Source organism: Saccopteryx bilineata, chromosome 9 (genome assembly GCF_036850765.1).
Source record: "Saccopteryx bilineata isolate mSacBil1 chromosome 9, mSacBil1_pri_phased_curated, whole genome shotgun sequence".
Lineage (NCBI taxonomy): Eukaryota > Metazoa > Chordata > Mammalia > Chiroptera > Emballonuridae > Saccopteryx > Saccopteryx bilineata.
The window spans coordinates 19369057-19379534 of record NC_089498.1 but is presented as its reverse complement, the minus strand read 5'-3'; the positions used below and the strand labels follow the sequence as shown (position 1 = coordinate 19379534).

General features: G+C 41.0%; 1 protein-coding gene across 4 annotated transcripts in view; it reads right to left on the bottom strand.

The window, feature by feature from the left end:
• TANGO6 (transport and golgi organization 6 homolog) overlaps positions 1-10478 on the bottom strand; it is a 219086-nt gene that overhangs the window by 92970 nt on the left and 115638 nt on the right. For 3 of the 4 annotated variants that reach the window (XM_066243181.1, XM_066243180.1, XM_066243179.1), the window contains exon 15: positions 6051-6191. The exons of the other annotated variant lie outside the window; for it this stretch is intronic. In XM_066243181.1, the coding sequence (XP_066099278.1) occupies positions 6051-6191 (141 nt within the window). The remainder of the gene's footprint in view (positions 1-6050; positions 6192-10478) is intronic. 4 annotated transcript variants of the gene reach the window in all.

The following is a 10478-nucleotide window of genomic DNA, read 5'->3' as shown; positions in this document are numbered from 1 at the left end:
AGAGAGAAGCTTGTTCCCAGCGGTAACTGGAGCTCTCACTCCTGTGTGTGCAGGGTAATACAAACCTAGTCCCTGGCTTCATGCAACAAGCCTGGTTTAGATTTAGTTCCTATTTTCCTGAGGTAGTTGAAATTCTACCCTTAACTGTCTAGTATCCCTGCTGGCCTGCAGAGTGACTACATAGAACTTGAGTTAATAAAAGGTAATACTGTCGTTATATACCTGCTTATTATATACCTGGCACTTTACATTTAATAACTCCTGCCAGCCTCACAAGAGCTCTATAAAGTAGGCATTATTATTAAGATCATTTTGCAGATGGAGAAACTGAGGCGCAGAGATATTAAGTAACTTGCTTATAGTCACATACTCAAAATTCAGGAAGTGGTAGCCTTGGGATTTGAATGCAGGCAGCCTGACTTCAGAGCCCAAGGGTTTTGCAATAGTTTGCACAGAAGGAAGACATGGGAGTAAAGATTCATCACACAGTATATAATAAATTTTGGAATGCTGATCTAAAAAAATTCCTCACCCTACCATCAGAACCACATTCACATTGTGGGCAGTGATTTCATTTTAGCATAAAATGATCTATCACATTAAAATAATGTTATCAATTTAATATTTTTGTTGGCATTAAAACTTTAAATGTGTTTATTTTTAATCTTTGAGGTAAAACATATAAACCTTTTGCACATTTACTTAAATTTATAATGAATAAGTATTATTTTAACCAAAAACATTAATGTCTGCTCTTAAAAAGACACCACTAAGAAAAGACTAGGAGAAAATATTTACAATACAGATATCTGACAAAGGACTTGTACCCACTATATATAAAGAATATTTACAACTCATAAAGGAAGAGAAATAATCCAATTAAAATGGGAAAGCATCTGAACAGTTACTTCACGCAAGAAATACAAGAATTACATGAATAGCACATGAAAAGACATGTGCTCAACATATTTAGTCATCAGGGAAATAAAAATTTAAACCACAATGAGATACTACTGGAGATCCATAAAAATGGCTAAAAATTAAAAAAAAAAAAAAAAAAAAAGAATTGGTACCAAGTGTTGGCAAGAATATGGAGCAAATGGAACTCTCATTCATTGCTGGTCATAATGCAAAATGGTACAGCTACTTTGGAAAGTGGTTTGGCAGTTTCTTTCCTTTAAAATTCTTTTAAAAATTGGTGCCTGACCTGTGGTGGCGCAGTGGATAAAGCCTTGACCTGGAATGCTGAGGTCGCAGGTTTGAAACCCTGGGCTTGCCTGGTCAAGGCACATATGGGAGTTGATGCTTCCTGCTCCTCCCACTTCTCTCTCTCTCTCTCTCTCTCTTCTCTGAAATGAATAAAAAAAAATTTTTTTTAATTGATTTGAGAGAGAAGAAGGGAGGGAGGGGGAGAGAGAGAGAGACAGGAACATCAATCTGTTCCTGTCTGTGCCCTGACCGGAGACTGAACCTCTGCTCTTGGGATGATGCTCGACCGAGCTATCTGGCCAGGGCTGTTTGGCAGTTTCTTATATACCTAGTGTATGCGCTAGCAATTCCACTCCTAGGTACTTAATGAGAGGGAGGGGGAAAAAATTATACACACACACACACACACACACACATTCACACAAAGACATATCAGAATGTTCATAGCAGCTATGTTCACATAATAGCAAAAAACCGGAAACAATGTGAATGTCCATCAACAGGTAAATGTATGAACTAATTGCAATATATTTATATAAAGTAACACTAGTTAGCAATAAAAAATAGTGAAAAACTACACAACAACATGGATGAATCTCAAAAACATTATGCTGAACAAAAGAAATCAAACACAAAAGCGTTTATACTACATGATTCCATTTATATAAAACACTAGAAGAGACATCTAATCTATAGTCACAAAAAGCATATCAGTGATTGCCTGGGGTGGGGTGTGAAATGAGATGTTGCCTGGGCCCAAAGGAACTTTTTTTTTTTTTTTTTAATTTAGTGAGAGGAGGTGAGGCAGAGACCGACTCCTGCATGAGCCCTGACTGGGATCCACCTGGCCAGCCCACTAGGGGGCGATGCTCTGCCCATCTGGGGCCCTTGCTCCACTGCAACGGGAACCATTTTTTAGCGCCTGAGGTGGAGGCCATGGAGCCGTGTCCAGGGCAAACTTTCTCTAATCGCGCCATGGAGGGGAGGGGAAGAGAGAGAGAAAGAGAGAAGGGAGAGGGGGAGGGGTAGAGAAGCAGATGGGTGCTTCTCCTGTGTGCCCTGACTGGGAATTGAACCCGGGACATCCGCACACCAGCAGATGCTCTACCACTGAGCCAAGCGGCCACAGCCAGAGGAACTTTTTTGAGGTGAGAAAAATGTCCTACATTTTGACTGTAGTTACATAACCATTTTGATGCTTACATAGATTTGTATCAGACCTTACTGAAGTGTACACTTAAAATGGGAGCACTTTATTTTATGTAAATTATACCTTGGTAAAATCGGTTTCAAAGAAAGCATGTAATAGTATATAATAACAGTAAGAGTAATAGTAATAGTAGATTAAGATTCTGTTTTTGTAAAAGAGAAAAAAACACATAAGAAGCTCACATATTTTTGCATATATCTAGATGAACACAGGGAAAGGTGTAAAAGAGTATATACCAAACTATTGTCACTGTTCGCCTTGGGAGGTGAGAACAGTAAATGTAACTAATATTTGGCAGAGACTAAAGTTTTCATTATATACCTCTATACTGTTAGGTTGTGGTGAGCATGTGCTATTTTGGTAATGTAGTAATTAGTGTGCAGATAGGGCTGCCAACACACCACCCCTGAACACAGTGCTGTTTCTCTCACCAAGAATTAGAGGCTAATTTCCTTCCCCTTGAGTCTAGGCTGGTTTCATGACATACTTTGACAGTAGAATATGGCAGAAGTCATAGTAAGCCAGTTCCAGGTTTAGTTCTTAATAGGCCTGGCAGCTTCTGCTTTTGTTCTCTGGGAAGCCATTCACTATCCTGAAAGAAGTTTGGTCCAGACAACCAAATGATGAGTGTCCACGGGCAGGGACACAGGGAAGCCACGTGGAAAAGAAAAGCATGGAGGCACCCGAGTCAAGATCCCAGCTGAATGCAGCCTCCTGGGTGAGCCCAGCCTACACCACATGCAGAAAAGAACCACCAGCTGAGCCCAGACAACGCCAAGTGGAGCAGAGATGAGCTGTCCCTGGCAAGCCTTGCCCATGTCATAGAACTCTGAACAAATTAATGGTTGTAGGTTTTAGCCATTAAGTTCTGGGGTTGTTCATTATACAGAAGAGAACCAAAAGATATATTATGAAAGAAAAAGCCTACAAGATAAAACTTTTAAATTAGTAAATTAAAAGTTAAAACATTTCTGGAAACTACTTAACTAGAATGTCCTTGAGGTAATTGGTTATAATGCTGCACCTTTAAGCAAATTTGGTTGAGTAAGATACTTCCAAAGGTGATTTATTTTTGTCATTTTTTAACAACTCTTGTAAGGTACTTGACAGCAAAATGTATTAATATTTAACTTCTTAAAACAAGACTTTTCCCCCATTGCAGTCAAGACTACAAAATAACAAAAAAGAGGTCTTTCTTAGTCTATTCACTTTGAAAAACACAATTTTCAAAAGACACTTTTCTCTATCTGGCAACAGACATAGAAAGGGGTTCAAAAAGCACGTCACCCACAATTTTAGGAAGTGATCTGTCAGTATATAAGCAATTTAAAATATAAATAGCCTCTGACCCAGTAATTCCACTTTTTAAATTTGCACCTCTGAAAAAAATTGACATGAAGAAGGAAAAAGAAGGAAAAAGAAAAAGAATAAGGAGAAAGAAATAGTTATTCAGTCTGGGCTGCAACCTTTAATTCTGGCTAGATTAGTATTTTCAATTTATATTAATATTTATTAAATTGAACTAAAATAATCCTAACATAGGCAGACTTGGCAAAAAGCATTTTATTTATCATCTGAATTTTGCTGAAAAATTCTCCTTTTAAAAAATGTAAACTCTAACCCTGACCACATAGCTCAACTTGTGGTGTATTGTCCCAATACACCAAGGTTGTGGGTTTGATCCTGGCTCAGGGCACATACAAGAATCAACCAATGTATGCACAAATAAGTGGAACAACAAATCGATGTTTCTCCCTCTTAAAAAAATAAAAATATGTGAACTCTAACTGTTGTTTATTCCTGCTGACATCTATGAATGCCAAATTTCCAGATTGGTGTCCAATTATTAACATGTCCAACCCACCTTTTTACCTTATTTCAAACCTATGCTGTGCAGTGAGAATCTCTAAAAACTATTGTACAAAATCTATTTTTCAAAAATTTCCCTACTATGCTGTGATCGTGATGAGGACCTCATGTAGCACACTGTCACATTCAGCTGTAGGGTCTTGAGAAGAAAAAGGACAGACAAAACCATTTCCTCTGTGTTCCCACAATACCCTCCATAGGCGTGTCTGTCACCTTAGAAGATGACTTGTGTATGAGTTGACCTCTCCTACTGAACTGTAAGCTCCCTGCAGGGAGACACTTACTTTTTCATGCTCCTATTTCCAGCCTCTGGCACAGAACCCACCATCAGCTATTCAAAAAATGTTTTTGAACTGAACTATATTGATACCACTACCCTCACGGTTAAAAAAAAAGTATATTCAAGATAAAAAGCCTCTGAGCATTAGGAAGAGCAATCAAATCACCAAGGAATTTATATGATATAGAACTTGAAAAAAGCAGAAAATTAAATTAGAATTCAGAGAATGCTTGGGTATTACTATGAGCAGAGGTAGAAAGTGTTTTTTCCCATCAAGGATTCAAATGACAGTCACACACAAATTAAAAACAATTTCAAGGCCCTGGCCGGTTTGCTCAGTGGTAGAGCATCGGCCTGGCGTGCAGGAGTCCTGAGTTCGATTCCTGACCAGGGCACACAGGAGAAGCGCCCATCTGCTTCTCCACCCCTCCCCCTCTCCTTCCTCTCTGTCTCTCTCTTTCCCTCCCACAGCCAAGGCTCCATTGGAGCAAAGTTGGCCGGGGCGCTGAGGATGGCTGCATGGCCTCTGCCTCAGGCGCTGGAATGGCTCTGGATGCAACAGAGCATGCCCCAGATGGGCAGAGCATTGCCCCCTGGTGGGCATGCCTGTGGATCCTGGTCGGGCGCATGCGGGAGTCTGTCTGACTGCCTCCCCGTTTCCAGCTTCGAAAAAATGCAAAAAAAAAAATTTCATTTATCTTTCTCTCTTTTTCTTTAGAATGAGAGATAAATATTATCAAATGATATAAAATATTCCCTAAATACAGGGGATAATTTTAAAATATACTTTAGTTCATATTATGGTCCATTAAATATAAAAGGAAGGCAAAAAAGGTGGGGGCAGGAGCCATATATAATCACTTCAAAGGTGGTCACAGGCTCTAATGAGGACACACTCCCATATTTAGCAGATATCAGAAAAGGCTAGCCACTAAAAAATTATGCTCATAAAATTGGTATAAAACAGATAAAATTAGTTACGTGCAGAAGCTTCCACATCCAAAAGGATTTGTAAATAAATACTTTACAGAAAGGAATGAGTAACTTTCACACTGTCCAGTGGGATGGCAATCTGAATCGTAGCTGAGCCACGTCAAGGCCACCAGGATGACTGTACAGGTTGAGAATTGTACAACTCCAGGGCGTGCTGTTCATACAATTATGCCTCTTGGAGTTTTTACGGCTGTGAACATCCTGAATGTACATGGCAGTCCTGGATTAACTAACACATCTGAGTGGCATTAAAACAGAAATATAATGGCTCATACGAGCTCTAGAACAGAATCTAGCCAAGGGGTCTTATTGACATTTTGGGCCAGATCTCTCTTTATTGTAGGGGGCTGTCCTATGCATTGCAAGATGTTTAGAAGTATCCGTGCCCTCACTCTGGTAGCATAACAAGCCTCCAGGTATACCGACTTTGGTTCCAAAGCCATACTGCTCCCCCACCCCGTTTCAGATGGTTGGAACAAGAAAACTCACCCAATGCCCGGACAATTCGCATCAGGACTTCCCCGACTTTCATTCTGGTCTCTGGTGTGTGCTTGTCTTTACTGCTATCATACTGAGCCAGCAGGCCAAGCAAGATTTTCTCAGGGTACACATCTGTGAGCAGGGCAACCCCTGGGGTTGGAAATAAAAAGAGAATTCATTACAGTTTAGGATCGAAAGGCAAATAAACCCAGACAGCCTGTCTTGGGATGAACACAGAGACATTTAAACCCAGCTCTTAATTTTCAGCAAGAGCTGCCCTTTATTTGGACTGACAACATAGTGAGTGGAAAGAACATGGGTCTGGGAGTTCAGACTCCTTGATTCTTCTAGTCCCAGCCCTCCATGTTCACTAACATCACTCCTAGCGCTGACATTCTATATCTATGAATTATCGACTCTTGAAGCAGAGGCTAGATGATTACACCAGTGGTAGGAATTCACACAACAGCAGGAGAAAACAGAATTAAATGCCTTCTAGGAATCCTGATTCTGAGACTTTAAGGTTCTACAACTGTCCCTGCCAACACATCAGCCGAAGTACAGCAGTGATTTCTATCTCTGATGCAGTTCTTCGTTCCAGTATGAGTTCTCTCTATAAAACTGTAAACAGTATGAGCAATTTCCACAAGGAAATATATTTAGAGCATCTAGGCATGATCAGTAGTAGATATATACTTACGGCTGAGTTCCCTGATCAGAAGTAGGGAATATCCTGCTCTGGAGTCTCCCTTCCCAGGACTTTCTGTTCCCTTCTCCACCATGCCAGTACCTCCCGAGTATATAATCTGCAACAGTGTTCCCATTATCTGGGTCCAGCTCCATACCAAGCAAACTTTAGAGGGGTAATAGGAAGAGGAGAGATACGACCTAAGACAGGACAAGAAATAAAGCCCCTGGTCTCAAAGACATAAATACTAATTCTACTACTGGGGTTGGGTGGGTGGGTGATGGAAAAGATTATATACTTCTAAAAAATAGTGAGGAAAAGAAAAAAAAAAAACAAAGAAAATATGAATTTCAAATATATCCAGGATGAGACTGTTTCTCACTACCTCAACCTCAACTTGCATGATGGTCCATCATCTCTGGCCTGGTTTTTTCTCAATGAACTCCTAATTGGTCTCCCTGCTTCTACCCGATTCCCTAAATGCAGCTGAAACTTTCTGGTTAAAACATAAATCAGGTCCTATCATTCTCCTGCCCACAATGGTTTCCCTTCTCCCCTAAATATGAGCAGCTCCCAATCCCCACCCTCCTCTGCTTTCTCTCTGACCTCATCTCTCACCACATCTGCTTTGCTCCTGTCGCCCAGCACCTCTGGACTCTGTGCTGTTCTCAGAGCAGACTGACTGCTTTACCGCCCTCTGCTGAGGCTACTCCTCATCCTGGTAGCCTCATCGCTTGTCCCCCCCCCCCCATCATGTCTGTTCAAATATCACATTTATCATACATAAAATGGCAGCTTCCTTCTCCCACCACTTTTTTCTAAGTTGATTTTAGAGAGAGAAGAATGGAGAAAAAGAGAGAGAAAAACATCAATTTGTTGTTCCGCTTATTTACACATTCATTGGTTGTTTCTTGTATGTGCCCTGACCGAGGATTGAACGCGCACAACCTTGGCATATCGAGACAATGCTTTAACCAACTGAGCTACCCGGCCAGGGCTCCTACCACTCTTTATCCCTCTAACCCTGCTTCATTTTTTTTCTCAACACTTAATATTACCTGACATGTTATATATTTGCTTATTTGGTGACTGCTCTCCTCCTTAGAATGTGAACTCCACAAAATCAAGGATTTTGTTTTATTCCCTGCTATAGTTTCGACGCCTAGATGAGTACCAGCACATAGCAGGTGTTCAATAACTATTTGTTTAAAAATGAATGAATGAATAAAAGGGCTCAAAGATAGTCTTGATATAAATTTTAGGAATTAAAAAAGAAAAGATGGGGACCCAGGCCAGATGGTTCAGTTGGTTGGAGCGTCGTCCCGATACACAAAAGTTACCAGTTTGATCCCCAGTCAGGGCACATACAAGTACAGATAGATGTTTTCTGTCTCTCTCTCTCCCTTTCTCTCTCTCAAAAATCAATAAAATTTTTAAAAAGCCCACGTTTTTAAGAGAGAAGACTGGGGAGGAGTAATATAACTGTTTGAGATATTCATAGTTATTTTTTACCTGTGTATACCATTATCCTGTTTAAACTTGCCAATCTTGTAGGCAAAGTCTACATACTGTTTTCTATGTTATATGTTGTGATTCCATTCTCTTATAAATCAGATACACACAAAGGCAGAGCACCTGCTGAGGGCTGTACCTGTCTGCCCATCCTCGGTTCTGCCCTCCCCACCCATACCTTTTCATTGCTTCAGGAAAAGCCTGGGAAGTCTCTGCAAGTGACTAAGCACCGGTTCTCTTTATGTGGTCTCCAGTTTTATAAAAACAGAAGCTCTGCTCTTAAGGAAGTTTCAGGCTGTGGCTGAACTTGAATTAAATAGCTTCCCTGCTGACAAAATGTGACCTTGCATTTGTAGTTAACTCTATTATGTAAAACAATGGATAACTTTTTGGAGGTCCAAGGTAGAACTAGAAACATCTTAGCATAGGAAAAAGGTCTGTAGCTTAAGAAAAGGATAAACGAATTATTTACTAAGGGAGAGAAAGGAAAAAGCTTCCAAGCTCTGAAAGAGCCCCAAAGGAAAAGTGAATTAGTAGTTGGTAACTGCTATCCTGGTAGACATTGTATAGGTGATATATTACAAGGACTCATACATATTCTAGATCTGTTGCTATCATAACTACTTTTCCATCAGAAGTTCCCAAGTAAAAAACCTGGTAGATTCACTTCCTTTTGGGAATATAGATTGTGACTTTGAAATAAAAATTAGTGGGAAAATGGGATTTGCTTTATAAAACTCTGATCTCCATCTAGCTTTTCTAAAGCAAATCTATTATGAAAACCCCTCCTACTGTCCTTTATGCTTACTTTTTCTCATTAGTCTTTGGCAGAGAACAGTATATGTACTTTTTTAAAAAAATTATTCATTTTAGAGAGGAGAGGGAGAGAAAGAGAGAGAGAGAGAGAGAGAGAGAGAAAGAGAAGGAGGGGAGGAGCAGTAAGCATCAACTCCCATATGTGCCTTGACTGGGCAAGTCCAGGGTTTCAAACTGGTGAGACCTCAGCATTCCAGGTCAATGCTTTATCCACTGCGCTACCATAGATCAGGCAGTTTATGTACTTCTATGAGCACATTATCCTTCTATATATTTCAAAATGAGCTCTTGATGTCCTCTCTGTGGCAGGCAATTCTGGTTGCACACAGCATCTACTCTCTTTCTGGTAATAGCACCTGGTGTTCTTTTGGTAAGTATCCCTTCTCCTCTGCTCTCAGCCTATGCGGTTTGAGTGGAGCTGATGTCCTACCTACTCTCCCCCCACATGTAAACTCATATCCTAGTCTGGCCAGTTAGGATATTCCATCCCATCCCCGCCACAATGACTGGTTCAGGAATGGGCAATGTGGTTCAATCCTGGAGCCCACATTGGAACTCCTGAAAAAGATAAGTTCTTTACACTTTTCTTTCCTGTTGAAGTTATTAACCTGAAGCTGCCAGTGACCACCAGGTGGAGAAAGCCTACCCAAAAATGATGCCAACACAGAGGAGGGTCAAGCCAAGAGAAGGGAGTTGAAAAGGAAGAGCCCTGATGGCATGCTGGGAGCCCCTGGATCCAACTCTACTTCCACCCAGTAGACTCTGTGGACACATAAGCCAGTAAATACCCTTTACATGTACGCCAGTTAGTTTGGTTTTTTCAACCAAAGTTATCCTAATGCAGCCTTCTTCAGATATATTTTAATTTCAGATTTTTTTTATTTTTTATTTTTGGTATTTTTCTGAAGTTGGAAATGGGGAGGCAGTCAGACAGACTCCCGCATGCGTCCGACCAGGATCCACCCGGCACACCCACCAGAGGGCAATGCTCTGTTGCAACCAGAGCCATTCTAGCGCCTGAGGCAGAGGCCACAGAGCCATCCTCAGTGCCCAGGCCAACTTTGCTCCAATGGAACCTTGGCTGCGGGAGGGGAAGAGAGAGACAGAGAGGAAGGAGAGGGGGAGGGGTGGAGAAGCAGATGGGTGCCTTTCCTGTGTGCCCTGGCCAGGAATCAAACCCAGGACTCCTGCACGCCAGGCAGACGCTCTACCACTGAGCCAACCAGCCAGGGCCTTAATTTCAGATGTTTAAAAACCTTTCCTATAAAGCCAAACGTTTAATTCCACCAGGGAGCTTTAAATTCTCCCAATCTTCATAAAAAGGTTGCCAATAGCAAAGTACAGTTTCCTTGCTTCCCACAGTCCCATGTTAGCAACTGTTTCTCTTCCTGCCGACTGCTCCATAGAATGCTGCCAAATGG